General features: G+C 43.4%; 1 protein-coding gene across 1 annotated transcript in view; it reads left to right on the top strand.

Moving 5' to 3' along the window:
* The window catches only part of LOC124804705 (synapsin), a 744,296-nt gene that overhangs the window by 634,670 nt on the left and 90,552 nt on the right, over positions 1–19,074 (top strand). Inside the window, exon 4 of the mRNA XM_047264964.1 lies at positions 17,631–17,836. Within this exon, the coding sequence (XP_047120920.1) occupies positions 17,631–17,836 (206 nt within the window). The remainder of the gene's footprint in view (positions 1–17,630; positions 17,837–19,074) is intronic.

Below are 19,074 nucleotides of genomic sequence, written 5' to 3'. Positions count from 1 at the left end.
TCCCAGACACGGTCGTAGGCGTTCTGGAGGTCAAGGGAAACAAAGATAGTGGAGCGACAAGAGTTAAGTTGGAGGGAAAGAAGTTGGTAAGGTTAAAGAGCTGGTCATCGGCTAAGAAGGAAGGCCAGAAGCCACATTGGGTAAGGGGAAGAAGGTGGTGCTGGTTAAGGTGGCGGTGAATATGGTGAAAGAGGATGGTCTCGAAGACCTTACTGAACATGGAGGTGAGACAGATGGGTCGATAGGAAGAGGTATCAGAGGGGGGGGGGGGGGGTTTGTTGGGTTTGGTGAACAGCAGGACACGGGAAGCCTTCCACAGCTCGGGGTATAATCAAGTGGAGAGGAGGACATTGTACAGGGTAGCAAGGACAGCCCTGATTCTTACTCGATTGTTCCGATGATATCCATTGGTAGCCAATACCTGTTACCAGTACAAACTTTCAAGGTATTGCATCAATGAAATTACTGAATGGACAAAGCACTCATATTTCTCACGTAGAAGTCACAAGTTTAAAGAGAATGGGGGACAAACACACTGCAGGATAAAAAAAATTGTGCACCTGGAAAGACGACCTTGATTTTGATCCACTGATGACATATACCACTTGGCAGATGTACCGATAATGGTTTCTACGTCGTCCGCCAATAGATAGCGTACTGGCACAGCTGCCAGAGCGCCATCTGTGTCTACCCATTAACTGGGAATGCTCATAGCTGGAAGGCTCAGTGTGGTGCAAACGCGTGAAGCAAGCGGGCAACCATGCCACGAAGATGCTCTCGTGCTTCCTACAGTCAACTGAGCGTCTTTGAAAGAGATCAAATTGCGACCTTTCGACTAGCGGGATCGTTCTTCCGGAGAACTGCCACACAATTTGGGCGCGCTGTGTCAGTTGTGCAACAGTGCTGGTATCAGTGGTCGCATGAACATTCTCACACCCGTAGAAGAGGTTTTGGATGTCTACGCAGCACGGGCTTGTACCAGGATCGTCGTATTGTAATGGAAGCAGTGTCAGTTCGCACAGTTACTACAGCACAGATAAAAGGATTTGTGAACCCAGACCTGTCACCACGAACGGTTGCGAACTGGTTATTAGTAATGGGACTACGGGTACGCACACCTGTAGCCTGTCTCCAATTCGTGCCACACGATCAACGTGCACGGCTCGACTGGTGCCGTCAGAGGATCACATGGAAGATGAAATGGCGCGCCATGCTCTTAAGCGATGAATGCCGAATCTGCCTTCATGCATGCGACAGTCGTTTGTGCGTACGACGTCGATCTGGTGAGTGCTGTCCCGTAGACTGTTTCCAGTGATTGTTCTGCAACCCTGTGCTCATACAATAATGCGCATTTCTGCCTATTTATGCACCATACGTCACATTTGCTTACGTCGGGGGCAACTGCCAATTTCTGCACCAAGCATTTATCCTCTGCAAGTCTTCCTGCATTTCATTAAAATTTCTAGTATTGGGTCTTCTCTGGTGCCATTTTTTCCAAATACCAATGTGGGTTGAATCTGTCGGTAACGGACGTAGGCTTCCTCCTGCGATGTAATGATCATGATGCAATGACATCATATGTATCCACATGGTCCACATGGAGGGAGGGAGAGAGGGAGAGAGAGAGAGAGAGAGAGAGAGAGAGAGAGAGAGGGAGGGAAAGAGAGAGAGAGAGAGAGAGAGAGAGAGAGAGAGAGCTGCCATTCATTATACCGTTCGGAAATACTCTCATTGTCATTTTAAATTTTCTTATATTTGACAGGACTGAGATTCGCATACTAGTGTGCTATTCTTTTTTAAGCTTGTCTTGGAGTTTAGCAGAGGTAAATGCTAGGATGGTTCTTTCAATGAAGCTACAGCAGATTCGCCCGCTCTTTCTTTGCCTAATCTGAGCTAGTCCTCAGATGTCAGTGATTCTGATATTGACTGAACACTAGGTTCAGAGCTTTCTCACACATTTATTCCCCCTTGAGTTTGTATGTAGTTTGATCGAAATAACCTCCCCTTTGGAAGTACAGGGTGTACATAAAGTCCGGGAACACTTTCAACCATGCGGGTCTAGGCGCTTCAGTCTGGAACCGCGTGACCGCTACGGTCGCAGGTTCGAATCCTGCCTCGGGCACGGATGTGTGTGATGTCCTTAGGTTAGTTAGGTTTAAGTAGTTCTAAGTTCTAGGGGACTGATGACCACTGCTCAGAGCCATTTGAACCATTTTGAACACTTTCAATAATTTATTCCACAAGAACTAAACATTGTACATATGTCATACATATTGCATTTTGAAGAGAAACTCTGAAAGTTTTTTTTCTTTTTACAAACATTCGATATGCGAACCATGAGTGACCCGGTAGACGTCAATATGGTAATCCAATTGCGTGGGATTAGCCGAGCGGTCTAGGGCGCTGCAGTCACGACTGTGCGGCTGCTCCCGGCGGAGGTTCGAGTCCTCCTTCGGGCATGGGTGTGTGTGTTTGTCCTTAGGATAATTTAGGTTAAGTAGTGTGTAAGCTTAGGGACTGATAACCGTAGCAGTTAAGTCCCATAAGATTTCACACACATTGGTAATCGAATTCTTGCCATACCATAAGCCTTACTGTCTCGGGTGCGATAAGCTACAACTTCGGTGTCTGTGGAGGGGACACTAACGAGTGCTCGGTATGTGCAGTGTTGTTAGACCCATTCCTTTGCCGTTCTTGCAACAGGAAGGTGACATATTATTCCAACAGGATAATACTCGTCCATAGACTGTCCGCTAAACTAAACGTGTTCTGCAAGACGCGCAGCAACTTTCCTGATCAGCGCGATCTACAGATCTGCCTCCAGTCGATAACGTACGGATATTATTGGACAAGAAGTGACTCGTGCGACTGGTCAACCAACAGATCGAGCACGCGTAGCATAACGTATCCTAGGACAGTATTCACCATCTGTACGATCGACTGTGTGGTGTCTTGCCCTATCGTCGCTAATAGGGTGCTTACGGGATACAACGTTCTCGGAGTGCTATACAACAATTTCAAACAAACAACACTTGTAGTTATATTTCCAGAAAAAGCAAACTGACTATATTTTAACTTTTACTACATCAAATGTCGCTAGCGAGAGGCGACATGAAAACAACACAGTTCATGCCATACAACGAGTCCGAGTAACCACTTGATACGGATCAATACAGCGGAGCATTAATCACATTGCAGACTCGGGCCGATCTTTCGCGGCCGAGGAGCTGCGTTTATATGCAGCTGTTGCAGGTGGCGCTGCGTGGTCCGATTCCGCGCACCATTGGCCTCCGATTCTTCATTGCCTTCTCTCAGTAATGTAACTGATGATGATAAACAGAAGGCCGAAATTCTAAACCTAGCTTTCAAAAACTCGTTTACGATAGAGGGCTACAGCACCATTCCCCCTTTCAATGTTCGAACAAACGAAAGGATGGCTGACATAGTGTTTAGTGTATCTGGGATTGTAAAACAGTTAAGATCCTTAGACGCCAGAAAGGCATCTGGCGCAGACGGTATCCCCGTAAGATTTTATGTTGACTATACTACAAATATAGCACCATTCTTATCCGTCATCTATCAGAGATCATTGGAACGGCAGAAAGTTCCACGGGACTGGAAGAAGGCCCAGATCATAGCAATCTATAAAAAGGGTAGAAAATCGGATGCACATAATTACCGGCCAATTTCACTGACATCGATTTGTTGTAGAATCATGGAACATATTTTGTGTTCAGACATAATGACCTTTCAAGACTCTGAGAAGCTCATCTGCAGAAACCAGCACGGTTTTAGGAAACAGTGGTCATGCGAGACACAGCTGGCCTTCTTTGTGCATGATATACAACACGATCTAGATACCGGCTCCCAGGTTGATGCCATATTTCTCGACTTTCGAAAGGCGTTCGACTCAGTTCTGCACTGTCGCTTGCTACAAAAAGTGCGCGCTTACGGTCTATCCAATGACATATGCGGTTGGATAGAAAGTTTTCTAAAAGACAGGGAGCAGTATGTTGTCCTGAACGGGGGGACTTCAACAGAAACCAGCGTAACTTCAGATTTACCCTAGGGCAGCGTAATAGGTCCTCTGCTTTTTGCGATTTACATAAACGATCTGGTTGATGGTATTGACAGCGGCCTTAGACTGTTTGCCGATGATGCTCTAGTCTACAGGAAAGTAGTATCACACGAAAGTTGTGAACAAATCAATGAGCATTTGCAGAAAATAAATGCGTGGTGTAATGACTGGCAGTTATCTCTCAATATTAGTAAGTGTAATATACTGCGTATAACAAGGCGAAAATCCCCATTAATGCATGAGTACAAAATAAATGATCAGTCTTTGGAAGCGGTATCATCAGTCAAGTATCTGGGTGTGACTATTCGAAATGATCTCAAATGGAATGATCAGATTACACAAATAACGGGTAAGGCGAACTCTACATTGCGGTTTATTGGTAGAATCCTGAAGCGATGCAGTCCTTCAACAAAGGAAATAGATTACAATACGTTAGTTCGTCCAGTCTTAGAGTATTGTTCGTCTGTGTGGGACCCTTACCAGTTGGGTTTGATTCAAGAGATTGAGAAGGTCCATAGAAGAGCGGCAAGATTCGTGACTGGTACATTTAGCCATCGCGAGAGCGTTACAAATCTCATAGAAAGTTTGAAGTGGGACACACTTGCAGATAGACGACGCGCTAAACAGAAGGGGCTGCTCTCTAAATTCCGAAATCCAATCTTCACCGAGGATGTAGAGTGTATATTATTACCACCAACTTCCAAATCGAGTAACGATCATCATTCAAAGATAAGGGAAATAAGAGCTCGTACTGAGGCGTTCAGACAGTCGTTTTTCCCTCACGCGGTCCGCGAGTGGAACAGAGGGGGGGAAATATGACTTTGGCGCGAATTGTGCCCTTCGACACACACCGCTTGGTGGCTAGCGGAGCATATATGTAGATGTAGATGTACTTTCGTTTCCTCCTCTTCGCTCCGGCGTTTGTGGTTACGCCAGAACAGACTGGATGGCAGAATCAGCGATCGCATTGCGCCCGCGAAGGCTACACCATGACCTAATACGGGTGTTTAATCATAAGTCGATACCTGGTACCTCAGAACCGCTTGTGGTATTAATCTCTAAATGTAATCATTTCACGTATAACATACGCACTGTTGCAACAATAAATCTTCATTGAAATGGAAACCTATAAAGGGTGCACAATTTTTTTCCGGCAGTGTAATATGCTCTGCTACGTAGCAGTTGGTTCTACGTAGTTACAGAGCAAGAGTCGCTTCGGCGGAATCTCTGCTCTCACTCGAGAAGTCTATGGCGCGCAGGTCGCGCACCGTCACTCTCAAGCGTCTAAGCAGGCGTAGGCGTAAAGACGACGGCGCAGAAGACTCGGCCATGCGGTCTTTTTGCTCGCCTCGCGATGGGCGCTCACTCAGCCAACTGATAAGCCACAGGATGTTCCCCGGAAAACATCGCAGTTTTTTGTCCTCGCGATGGAATGTCTACGTAGAAGGCGGTCGCTCTCTGCTGTGCGGGCATGACTCAGAGCAGAGCGATTGCATAATTACTTTTTACTGTCCCTCTCTTCTGTAACGAAATATGAAGCAGGAACTCAATAACTGTTACGATTAATTGCCCCACGTTAGTTTCGTGGAATGAGGTCCCCACTAACCACTCCCGTGGCATTACGAAGGGATGCTGAAATGTTTCTGGCTTTGACTAGAAAGAACAAATCTAGAGTTTTGAAATTTCTCATTTGTTCAATATATCCTCCCATGAGACTGATACACTTGGTGCATCACTGTTTCAGCTTTTCTAGTTCAGAAACATATAGTAGTCGGTGGGGGCTAGGTCTAGCTAGAATGGGAATGGTTGAGCAGTTGGAATTCCAAAGTCGTCAATTTGGCAGCTGCAACCTTGGACGTAAATACAGGTGCATTGTCATACAACGAAAGAATCCTTTGGTCAACTTCTATCTGCGTTTATTCTTAATTGCTTCCTTCAGCTGGTGTAGGCGGTTAGCATAATATTGTCTGGTTGTATAAATTCCTTAGGTAAATAGCTCATCAACAGAATGCCGTCCTTGTCACAGAGAACAGACGACATCATTTTTCTTGACAATTTCTGGGTGCGGAACATCTTCGGCCGTGGAGAGTGCTATAGCACCATTATTTTGATTATTCCTTGGTTTCAGAGTCATAAAAGTGAAGCCAGCTTTCATCCCCAGTCACTAACCTCGCCAAAAAAAAGGTATCTGGAGCTTCAAAATAGCGCAAAATGGCTTTTGATGTCTCAGCGCATTCCTTCCGAGAATAGCTCAAACATTTCGGCACCTATTCGCAGAAAGCTTGCGTATACCTCGGATTGTGGTGATAATGAAACCAACGCGCTGCCGGGAGACGTCCAGCATCTCGGCTGTCTTTTTGGAGGATATTCGTCGGTCCTGAAGAATCAGCTCATGGACTGCATCGGATGTTGCAGCGAGAGCGACCACTGAGGGGCTCGTCTCCAATAGTGAAATGACTAGTCTTGAAACGAGATATCCAAGTTTTCGCAGTGCTGAAGGAAGTAAACGTCTCTCCCAGTGTTTGTGACATCACAGTGTGAATGTCCTTCGCGGTCTTCCCCTGAAGAAACAAAATCCTCATGACGGCCCATAACTCCAATGACGAGAAACTTGCTTCTGACTCTGTCATCTCTGCTAACACCAGCAACTCAACAAATTGTACGAATAGTGAAACCTGATATTTACAGTGTCACATGTTAAGATTTCAGGCTCTCAACTGAGTCTTCATTCGTTTTCATATTTCAACTACAAGGCAACAAAGCCAGGAACTTCCAATACCCCCTTACAATTTGAAAAGTTTGAAAATAGAAATTTTTGGAAACTTATTCCAAATTCCATCTTGCTTTGTCGCTAATACTGCCTAGCAGATGAAATTTGGAACATTGTCATACCATTTGGCGGTTTAGCACACACACGTACACACACACACACACACACACACACACACACACACGCACACGCACACACGCACCAATTGTGAAATCGATGTTTTCCTGCGTTACGTGGCGCAAACTGAATTTAAAGACCAGCAAGGTGATTCATCAACAGTTTCATTGAAACCAGCTGAAAAACATTTCAAAGGAATGTATGCTGATTAAATACGTCAAAAAAAGTTTTGCATCACACCGGTTCCCAGAACTTCTGAAGACAGACGTGGACTGCGGATACTGTATCACAGACACAGTCCCTTTGACTGTTCAGAGATGTCACTAAACCCACCCAAAGACGTAAACAACCATGCACGAGCAGCGCCTATTAGAAGGAAGGTGCCCGACAGCCGATCAGTTCCAGTCATTCCACCAGGAAGGAGGTACACGGCTCGTGTTGTCTGTAGTTCAACCATGCCTAGATGGTCAATACCGCGGATCGATCGCGTCCGCGTTGTTACTTTGTGCCAGGAAGGGCTCTCAACAAGGGAAGTGTTCAGGCGTCTCGGAGTGAACCAAAGGAGGTACAGAGAGACAGGAACTGTCGATGACATTCCTCGCTCAGGCCGCCCAAGGGCTACCACTGCAGTGTATGACCGCTACCTACGGATTGATGCTCGTAGGTACCCTGACAGCAACGCCACCATGTTGAATAATGCCTTTCGTGCAGCCACAGGATGTCGTGTTACGACTCACTGTGCGAAATAGGCTGCATGATGGCGCAACTTCACTCCCGACGTCCATGGCGAGGTCCATCCTTGCAACCACGACACCATGCAGCGCGATACAGATTGGCCCAACAACATGCCGAATGGACCGCTTAGGATTGGCATCACGTTCTCTTCACCGATGAGTGTCGCATATTCCTTCAACCAGACAATCGTCGGAGCCTTAGATACACTGTCCAGCGAGTGCAGCAAGGTGTTTTGGGGTGGCATTATGTGAGGCCGACGGACGCCGCTGGCGGTCATGAAAGGCGCCGTAACGGCTGTACAATACGTGAATGCCATCCTCCGACCGCTAGTGTAACCATATCGTCAGCATATTGGCGAGGCATTCGTGTTCATGGACGACAGTTCTCGCCCCCTAGTGCGCTTTTTGTGAATGACTTCCTTCAGGATAACAACATCGTTCGACTAGAGTGGCGAGAGTGTTCTCTAGACATGAACCCTATCGAACATGCCTGGGATAGATTGAAAAGGGCTGTTTATGGACTCTGAGGGATCTACGCTGAATCGCCGTTGAGGAGTGGGGCAATCTGGCAAGCAAGACAGCTGCAAACGCAACAATGACAAAAGTTTCTGAATCAGTGTTGAATGAACAAATAATACACAGGTCATAAAACCTACTGAACACACGGGTCTTGATGAACTTGTGGATAGTATGCCACGACGAACACAGGCATGCATTACTGCAAGAGGACGTGCTTCTGGGTTTTTAGAGGTACTGATGTGTACAGCAGACTGGACTCCCCACCAATTCTGAAGATCTCGCTGTATGGTGGTATAACATGCAATGTGTGGTTTTCATGAGCAACAAAAAGGGCGGAAATGATGTTTATGTTGATCTCTATTCCAGTTTTCTGTACAGGTTCCGGAACTCTCGCAACCGAGGTAATGCAAAACTTTTTTCGATGTCTGTATAAGTACTGTATTAAAATATAATGGAATTATTTATTGTAATAGACAGGTACATGGACATTATTAGACATTAATTTTCGCGTCATACTAAGCACTGATACTTGTAGTATCCTCAAATATGACACGTTGTTCATATTTGACACGACGTTGTCGTCGGAGGACTTCGATGTGTATCTCAACGTAGTCCATCCTGTGCCAGTCTCTTCGTCTCTGCATAGCTACAGCAACCTCCGTCCACTTCAAAATGCTTACTGTAGTCAAGCCCTGGTGTTAGTCTACAATTTTTACGCCACCACACTTCCCCCCACTATCGAATTAATTGCTCCTCGGTGCGTCAGAGTAGGTGCTATCAACCTATTCCTTCTTTTACTCAAGCTAGGCCGTAAATGTGTTTTCTCCCCAATTCCATTCAGCACCTGCTGATTAGTTACTCGATTTACTCCTCTAATATGTTTATCCTACATGTTTCACTTAGTATAAGGCTACGCTCCAGACAATTATTTGCAGAAAATACTTCGTATCACTTAAATCTACAGTCGATGTAGAGATATTTCCCTTTTCCGGAAAAGCTTGTCTTACTACTGTCTGTCTACATTATGTATGCTCCTTTTAACGTCGTCAGTTAGTTTCTCCACAAACAGCAAAGTTCGATGCTACTAGAACGTTGACCTCTTCTAATTCTCTCAGCATCACCTCTTTTAATTCGACTACACTCAATTGCCATTGTTTTACTTTTATTAATGTTATTCTTATAAATTCTTTCCAAAACGTTATCCGTTTAGTTCAATTGAGCCTTCACGTCCTCTGCTGTCTGTTTTTACTTCCGGCTGAAATTTAACTTCATCTCCAGATCCTTCCTTCCAACTTCAGGAACAGAAAGAGTCCAGGTGGGCACGAACGAACAGTTCGGACACACTGCAGTAATAGGGAATTATTCACAGGGCCACGAATTGCTTTATTTCAGTCTTCAGTAGGAGAAAGGATATTATGAGTGTAATGTGGAATCAATCTTTAAAGTGGCTCTACTCATGCAGAGATTTTTTCGCCTGTGCTGTAATAACATTCTGTGCTAATTTGACGGTGTGCAATGAAAATGCTACCATTACGGGACGCACTGTAATAACAATACCAATTATATGATATCAGTCTTGGTTAGGAGAATGGAGATCATTCAAGGAACGTGAAATCAATATCCAAAGTGATTCGATGGAGAGATTCTATTTCTATAGTGTAATAACGTCTGGAATAATCTGCCTTTGTGCAACGAAAGTGTTGCTAAACAGGACGTAATCTAATAACTAAACAAAATGAGCTAACCATTTCCCTGAATCGGGTCCAGTGAAAAGCCGCTAAATGACGTAGTTGGAGATACACTTATTCAGTTATTGTGCTGCTTATGGTCAGCGAGTAAAATCAATGGCATTTTGTGTGTGTGTGTGTGTGTGTGTTTTAATGACCGGGAAAATCACCAGTGACTTATAATAGCGACCATTTCAGGATTTTTATTCGCTGAGTATGTCTATGTAAAGGATAATGTAAATGAGCAGTCCGTCAAAAACGCGATCTGCCACGCCGTATATTGCTTCGAAAAATCACATTTTTTTGTCGTTACGGATGGGGGAAAGGATACTATATAGTGAAGCACTTGCCTTTGAAATACGCTGTTGTACCAAATTCTTCCAGAATTTAAGTGCCAGGCTGAAGATATGCTACTTGTTATGGTGAACATTTTGGATGTGGTGTTTAGATGGCCTTCACGCTCAGAAACAGAATTCTAGACACAGACAATTACAGCCCTAAAACGCAAAGAATACTATGCAGGAAGTGTCATTCGCCCAGAGTAGGTTAAAGCATCCAGTGGCACAACCGCGTGACAGACACTGCACTGGGAAAGTGCTGAACTCGCTGCCTGAACTTCACTCAGCGGGACTATAGCTTCGTTCCAAATATGAATTTATTTATAAAAACCTTAAGCATAATTTGGAACAGAAACTGAGGAGAACTACAAGTTGCTTTGCAGCAAAACTGTAATTGCAGTATTACGATGATACTTTCACCGAAAATTTTTAAGGATTTATAGCTTCGTCGTTTGCTAATGACTGTTTCGCCCTTTGAGAGTTACCGTACCCCATATCTATTCATATTGTAAGGTGTAGTGTGTCTCTGCTGGGGTGCAGCGTATTATCTTTCTCTGTCGACATTCTTTTCCATTTCGTATGTAGAAAGTTCAATAAGAAGTAAGTTAGAGCTTTCCGCGCATGATGAACCAACGACAGGGATCAGTAAGAAAAATAATAAGCAAAAAGATTTGAAACTATGATTATAGTTTGAGGTGACAAAAGTCGTGGGACACCTCCTAGTATCGTGTCGAACTTCTTTTTTCCCGGCGTAGTGTAGCAACTCCACGTGGCATGTACTCAACAAGTCTTTGGAAACACCCTGCAGATATATTGAGCCACGCTGCCTCCAGAGCCGTTCATAATTGCGAAAGTGTTGCCGGCGCAGGATTCTGAGCACGAACTGACAACTCTATTATGTCCGATAAATGTTCGATGGGTTTCAAGTCGGGCGATCTGCGTGGCCAAATTATTCGCTCGAACTATCCAGAATGTTACACAAACCCATCGCGAACAATTGCGGCCCTGTGACATGGTGCATTGTCATCCATAAAAATTGCATCGTTATTTGGGATTATGATGTCCATGAATATCTCCACATGGTCTCCAAGTCGCCGAGCAGTTAATCATTGGTTCAGTTGGACCAGAGGACCTATTCTGTTCCTTGTAAACACGGCCCACACTATTATGGAGCCAACACCAGTTTGCACAGTGCCATGTGGACAACTTGCGGCTTCGTGAGGTCTGCGCCGCACTCAGACCCTACCGTCACTTCTTATCAACTGAAATCGGGGCTCATCTGACCAGGCCATGGTTTTCCTGGCGTCTAAGGACCAACCGATACTGTCACGAGCCCAGAAGAGGAGCTACAGGCTATGTCGTGCTGTTAGCAAAGACACTTGCGTCGCTCATCTGCTGCCACAACCCATTAACGCCAAATTCCGCCACACTGTCCAAACGGATACGTTCGCCGTACGTCGCCCATTGATTTCTGCCGTTGTTTCATACAGAGTTGCTTCTCTGTTAGCACTAACAACTCTACGCAAATGCTGCTGCTCTTAGTCGTTAAGTGAGGGCCGTCGGCTACTAAGTTGCTCGTAGTGAGAGGTAATGCCTGAAATTTGGCATTCTCGACACACTCTTGACATTGTGAACCACCAGAGTAGCAATGATAGCTTCGCCAATCCACTGCCCTTCTACATCTTCTGTACGCGATACTACCGCCATCTGTTTATGTGCATTTCGCTATCCCATGACTTTTGTCACCTCAGTGTAGTTTGCTTATTACCTGCAACATTGACTTATAAAACTTAAACAAGTTTCTAACTCACAATTCAACAAGAAGTGATATTTTGATCAGACAGAATGGGCATATTATAAGCGAGACGGAACAGTTCAAGATCCTAGGCATAGTAAGCTGTTGTGGAAAGCCCATGTTCAGGATCTTGTTCAGAAACTAAATGCTGCTTTATTTACCATTAGAACAGTATCTGAAATAAGTGACAGTACAACACGAAAAGTAGTCTACTTCGCATATTTTCATACGCTTGTGTCATATGGTATTATTTTTTGGGGTAATTCTTCTGACTCAAAATGGGTATTTTTGGCTCAAAAACGGGCTGTTCGAGTATACGTGGTGTAAGTTCGAGAACCTCCTGTCCACCCCTATTCAATAGTCTGGGATTTCTGACATTGCCCTCACAGTATATATTTTCTTTAATATCGTTTGTTGTTGGCAATATTAGCTTATTACCAAGATTTAGCAGCTTTCACTAGTTAACACTAGGCAGAAATCAAATCGGCATGTGGAATGCACTTCCTTGACTCTTGTGCAGAAAGGAGTGCACTATTCTGCTGCATCCATTTTCAATAAGCTACCACAAGAACTCAAAATTCTTAGCAGTAGCCCAAACGCTTTTAAGTCTAAACTGAAGAGTTTCCTCACGGCTCACTCCTTCTATTCTGTCGAGGAGCTCCTGGAAGAGCTGAAAAATTAAGCAAATTCCAGTGTTACATTGTTGATTTTCTTTTTTAAACTTACGAATTGTCGCCTGAATACGTTTCTTGTATTTCATTTTATCTGTTTCTACTATAGTGTTATAAATTCATGTATTGACTCGTTCCATGACCAGGGAGACTTCTCCTTGATTTGATCCCACGGAACAATAAATAAATATATAAATAAAAAAGATCCATTATAAATATGGAATGCTATGATGGTTATCCAGAAAGTAAGTTCCGATCGGTCGCAAATGGACACCACAGTGAAAACCCGATGAAGCTTTGCACAGATGTGTTGGGTAGTGTCTCTTGTATGACCGTCGATCGCATCAAGAGGCTCTTTTCAGTTGTCAGTGCACTGTGAAGGCTTCGCCTTAATGAATGCAGCCCACCTAACATAACTGCCACGCACGTCCTTCTTCGTGGCGATTCCCAGCCGCACTCTTCAGGGGTAGTGAAGACGTTACTGCAACCTTTTCGATGGGAAGTGTTCGATCGCCCACAACATAGACCTAATTGGCTCGTCCTGAGTATCATCTCTGTTCATATGGAACGCTGGATACAAAGACAACACTTGGGCGCAGGCTAGATGCTATAGACCAGCGTAGAGAATTATCGGAAAGCACAGGCGGCTTATTTCTATGACGATGGTGCTGGAAATTTGGTATAACGCTCCGACAAATAAGTCGGAGCGGCGACTATGTAGGGAAGTATCTGGAGAGTGTAGCTGACTCTTGCACATAAAATGTTTCTGATTTTCACTGTGGTTTCCATTTAGGGACCGATCGGAACTTACTTTTGGACAACCCTCGAATTATTGGTACTATCTATCCAAAACTTGAAAGAATTTAAATTAAATATTTGACCTGGATAACTACTTCGCCACTTTCTGAAAGATTGTTTTCGAAAGCAAGGTATACGCTAACTGAAGTAGAAACTTTTTTAAAAAAGGATGTTTTCGCAGTCGGTAGACAAAACATTTTGGGTTTTTAAATATATTGCTGTACTTTTGGATTAATGAATAAGATATCAAATATAGTTGCATATTGCTTTCTATGCCTTTCTATAAGGTCACCACTTTATCTTGATGTGAAGCAACATCTATCCTTTCGGGTTTATTATTTTCGGCTATGGATGTTCACATGTCCGTGTTTGTATCTAAATGAGCATTAGATGTTTACATATCCGTGTTTGTATCTAAATAAGCATCGGCGAACTGCGACCATCCCTAACAGATATTAGTTCCTAATTTGTTCGTAGTGGAGCGCTGCTTCCCGTCTTTGCACTTCTTGACTCTTAGCTTCCTTCCAAAAGTTGTTGCGCTTCTTACGTAACCACAGGCAGAGTAGTGACTGCGTCTGTGGATTGATTGGTGACCATCAGTGGGTGACCGCAAAAATAAATTGAGCGATTAGTTGTTGCCATTCCACAACAAACACTACCACGTGGTACTCAGTTATGTGAACCACATTATGGAGATTACTTTGAACATCACCACGATCTTCATTTTCAGGGATCATGCGTGAAGCCTGTTTTTCTTCCCATGTCGTCATTCATCTATTAAATCGTTTATTGGTTCAACTAATAACTCTCTTCTAATTTGTATAAAGTCTTTTTATTTTATTTTATTTTGTGTGTTCTTTCAAAGCTCTTAGAAATTTCGTTTCAGATGCTGGAATCTTATTTCTCTGTCCTTTAGTATGGGTCCAGGGTGCAGACAAGTACAGGAACTGACAGAGTTAATTTTACTTTCTTTCCACATCTTATTTTTTTAAAGTTTTGTTTACAGAGTCACACATAATACAATAGAATTTGCTAGTTTTTACCTAAATCTTAATCTTCTAGATAACTTATTTGATTTCCAAGAGGGCTGAAACAGTTTACTTTTTCTATTATCTTCTCATGTAAAACAATTTGTGATATGTACGGCTGTTCTAAATGGCATTAGTTTTGTGTTGTAGTAGAGATCTCCACAATACTTTCTTGACACACTAAGCTATCTTTTGGACAGCGTTCTGCGGTTTACCTTTCATCATATATAATTAACTGGTCATCGGCGAATAAACAAGTGTTTATTTGTGTTTTGTGTGATATTTTTAAACTAGGGTATTGCAGACGACACTCTCGTCTGACCTCCTCATTTACGTGGACGTTGTCAATTAGTTTTGAGCCAGCTCTGATCTTCGGTATTGTATTTTTATATACAGTATGTCTTTCAGTACGAGAATGATATGCCTGGGTTAACTTCTGTCTTCCATTACATTCCAGAGAAGTTGTCTTAGCATTCGGCCAAATGCCTTCCTATAATCTGGAAACACTATGTTGTTTCCGTTGTTATACTATCTTTTTTCCCTGCATGTTGTTTTATAATGACGGACTGTCGATGCAAGACTTGCCGTTTCCAAAACCAGTCTGCTCCTCTGAAAGAACTATTCATTTACTATTTGTGTTTTAGAGACCGTTCTGGTGCAGATCTTATACAACGCATCTACGAAATTTATACCTCTGCAATTTCCTATTTCCTTTTTTGAAGAGTAGTATAACAACGGCATTACTCCTTTCATCAGAGATTTTCCTCTGCAGACAGCGAATTTATTTATTTATTTACTGGTGGTCTTTGGACAAGCTCCACTAAGCGAGAGTCCAGTACATTATATGTTACAATTTAAAAGGAATATCCAATGACGTACACACGTACATCCAAACTCGCATAGAATATTTATATTGATTGTGTACATCACAGTTAAATCACGATGCGTTCAGTCGCCAAAAAGTTGTATCCATGTATATACAGTGACACTTCATGCTCTGCGAGTAGTGTCTTCATTCTGGTAGGCACCATCCACTGCGGCAATTCTGTTGTTGCGCGGTGCCGCGGTGGGCAGCCGAACATGAAGTGGTCGATGTCCTCCTCTGCGCCACAATCACATACGGATCGTCAATCAGTTGTAGCAGGTAGAAATGCAGTTGGAACCGTCCGTGGTTAAAGCAGAAGCGGAACATGGTAACGAGACACTTTCTGTGGTACATACCAAGGGAGTGCCACGGTCATGCGGTAATACTTCTTTATATAGCTACATAAGATCTTCCACAATATACTAATCTGCCGCCCCATGTCTTGCAGAAGGTGCGCGCAATTAACATGTTCATGCGTCTTTGTTCCATGGCAGATGACACTCTTAGCAAGAGTTTTTACAGTTAGCGTCGACAGATGCATTGCTTCTTATACCACGGTGCCCCTTTATGCACAGCAAGGAGATAGTCCTGTTGCGACGCTGCGGTACGATCTATGATTTGGTACTCCAGTTAATTATTGGTAATATTAACGGTATCATTCTGTATGAGTAGAAATGTTGATCACTAGTCTGTCAGAATAGTTATTTTATCTAAGCTGTCAGCATATTTATGTCTCTCTAGTACTGCTGTGAGCCCTGCTGAAGTATCGAGGTTTCAGAACAGACTCGGAACTGGCCGGCCGGAGTGGCCGTGCGGTTCTAGGCGCTACAGTCTGGAACCGGGCGACCGCTACGGTCGCAGGTTCGAATCCTGCCTCGGGCATGGATGTGTGTGATGTCCTTAGGTTAGTTAGATTTAATTAGTTCTAAGTTCTAGGCGACTGATGACCTCAGAAGTTAAGTCGAATAGTGCTCAGAGCCATTTGAACCATTTGAACCAGACTCGGAATTGGGCTGTATGACTAGTCAGTTTGTCGAAATATATGCTTCCGACGCCATCTGCAGTACTTGATGTATCTGTGTAGAGACGGTGCGAATGTTCCCAACCGCTTAGAAAGTTCTTTGAGAGTTGCAGGCTCATATTAGATTCCACGTATGGTATAAGCGCTCTGATGTGTAAATCTGTTGTTTATTCCTGTCATCTATTATGAAACACTGACGAAGCGAAACTGTTGCAGTTCGCTGACACAGTGGTGAAATATGATAGTGGTGGAAGATTTTATATAAATATACTTTTACATAGTATAATTTTATATAAATCAGTATCTACCAGCGAATCATTTTCCTGGCAATATCCAAATACTCGAAAACAAAGGTACAAAAAATTGTTAATAAAGATTGTTTGAATTCAAAGAACATTTCAAATTAAATTTTTCCATCTTTATGTATTTTAGACTTTATGGAAATGCTCATATAATATGCAATTTCGTTTACAAATTTGCATCAGCCGGAAATCGAACATGGCACCCCCATGTGGCACACGAGCATTCTATCACACAGCTATACGTTTTATCCTAATAACTTCAGTTAGTTTGGGGTGTTAAAGACACTTGGAAAACTTCAAAGTCGACGTCCTCGAGAATTTTTGAGAGTTGCATCGAACTGTTTTGCATGACTGATATTTCAGTTCTGTACAAAAATTCGATTCTTTAAAGAACATTACGAATTGTGTTTTTCCATCTTTATGTATTTTACGCTTTACGGAAATGCTAGCAGAAAATGCCACGTCGTTTAAAAATTTGCATCAGCCGGGAAGGGAACACGCCACCACCAAGTGGGACGCGAGGATTCTACACGTTTCATCTTAATAATTTCACTTGGTTTGGGGTGTTATAGACAGTCGCAAAACTTCAAATTTGACTTTCTCGAGAATTTTTGAGAGTTGCAACTGTTTTGGGTGAACTGATATTTCAGTTCTGGCGTTCACGTACCATAAATACAAAAAAATACAAAAATCCGGTTCCCGTGTGGTTTCTTTGTTAGCCAATTTCCCGAAGGGTTTCGTTACTCCTTTAACACGTTGTATCTGATTAGTATAAAATCCAGAGCCTTTGTCGAGTGTGGCGCTTGGCAGCTGCTGCCCGCTGTGCCCTTACCGCCCCCTGATTGGTCGCGCGATGTTGTGTTGCAGCTGAGCTCGACGCGCTTCCCGGTGGTCTTCAAGATCGGCCACGCCCACGGCGGCCTGGGCAAGGTCAAGGTGGACACCAACAGCGACTTCCAGGACATGGCGAGCGTGGTGGCCGTCGCGGGTACTTACTGCACCGTCGAGCCCTACGTAGACTCCAAGTACGACATCCACGTACAGAAGATCGGGCCCAACTACAAGGCCTTCATGTGAGTGTTTCTCTCCGCACCCAGTCTGCGGGACCTTGATACCGGCTAATTCTACACCTAACGGTGACAATTATTGAATTGTGTGAAATAAAATCGTCGTAACTCCTGAAGAGCAGTGAATACATGGTGTGTCGTGGGGCGATCAGTCTGTTTTTCTTCATCTTTTTTTTAACAATCGAAAAGCCACGATCGCTTCAATATCGCTCACTGGATGACCGGTTTCAGCTCTCTGAAGGTGCCATCATCGGATTTATGGAGGTATAACATATCAGGTTTGAGGGAGGGCTTACATGAGTTACTATATACATTACAATTATTACAGAGCCACATACCTGAGACGTGGATTAACATTTATAAAATGATATGGACATCATGGCACATGAGGCAGACCATCTGATAAAAATCATTGCCACAACCAATAAAAAATAATAAAAAACTGCTCTCATGGTCGTTCTTTTAATAAAATATAAAACTGAAGTCACCGGATGAAACTACCACTGCTCGCTTAACACCGGTCGGCACCATCACTGCCCTATTCCGCGCAGGCTTACCTGCTGTGATTCTAGCGGCTCACAACCGGCCACCAGATAGCGCTGTCCAAGCAGCGCACACACATTCCCAAGGTATAACCACTCATTACTACTAAAACACAATTTTACTATAACTGCTTGTCACATACCCATACAAAGCCCACATTTGCGCATACATTTTCTGTACATACTATACTCACTATAAAGTATGTCGATTACAAAGTAAAAGCATCTTAGGCACAGACATTATCCATTAGCGTCTTACAAAACTACATATTATAATTTACCTTTATTCATATAAGGACTTCAGGAATATGCACACAGAAGTGTTATGAACAGCTATCTGGTGGACGGTTGTGAACCGCTAGAATCACAGCAGGTAAGCCTGCGCGGAATAGGGCAGTGGTGGTGCCGATCAGTGTTAGGCGAGCAGTGTTAGTTTTATCTGCTGACTTCAGTTTTATATTTTATGGAAAGAACGTCCATGAGAGCAGTTTTCTATTATTTTTTATTGATTGTGACAATGATTTTTATCGGATGGTCTGTCTCATGTGCCATGATGTCCATATGGTTTTATAAATGTTAATCCTCGTCTCAGGTATGTGGTTCTGTAATAACTGTAAAGTATATAGTTAACTCATGTAAGCCCTCCCTCAAACTTGTTATGTTATACCTTCACAGATCTGATGATGGCACCTTCAGAGTGCT

Source organism: Schistocerca piceifrons, chromosome 7 (genome assembly GCF_021461385.2).
Source record: "Schistocerca piceifrons isolate TAMUIC-IGC-003096 chromosome 7, iqSchPice1.1, whole genome shotgun sequence".
NCBI lineage: Eukaryota > Metazoa > Arthropoda > Insecta > Orthoptera > Acrididae > Schistocerca > Schistocerca piceifrons.
This window is presented reverse-complemented; position numbering and strand designations above follow the sequence as displayed.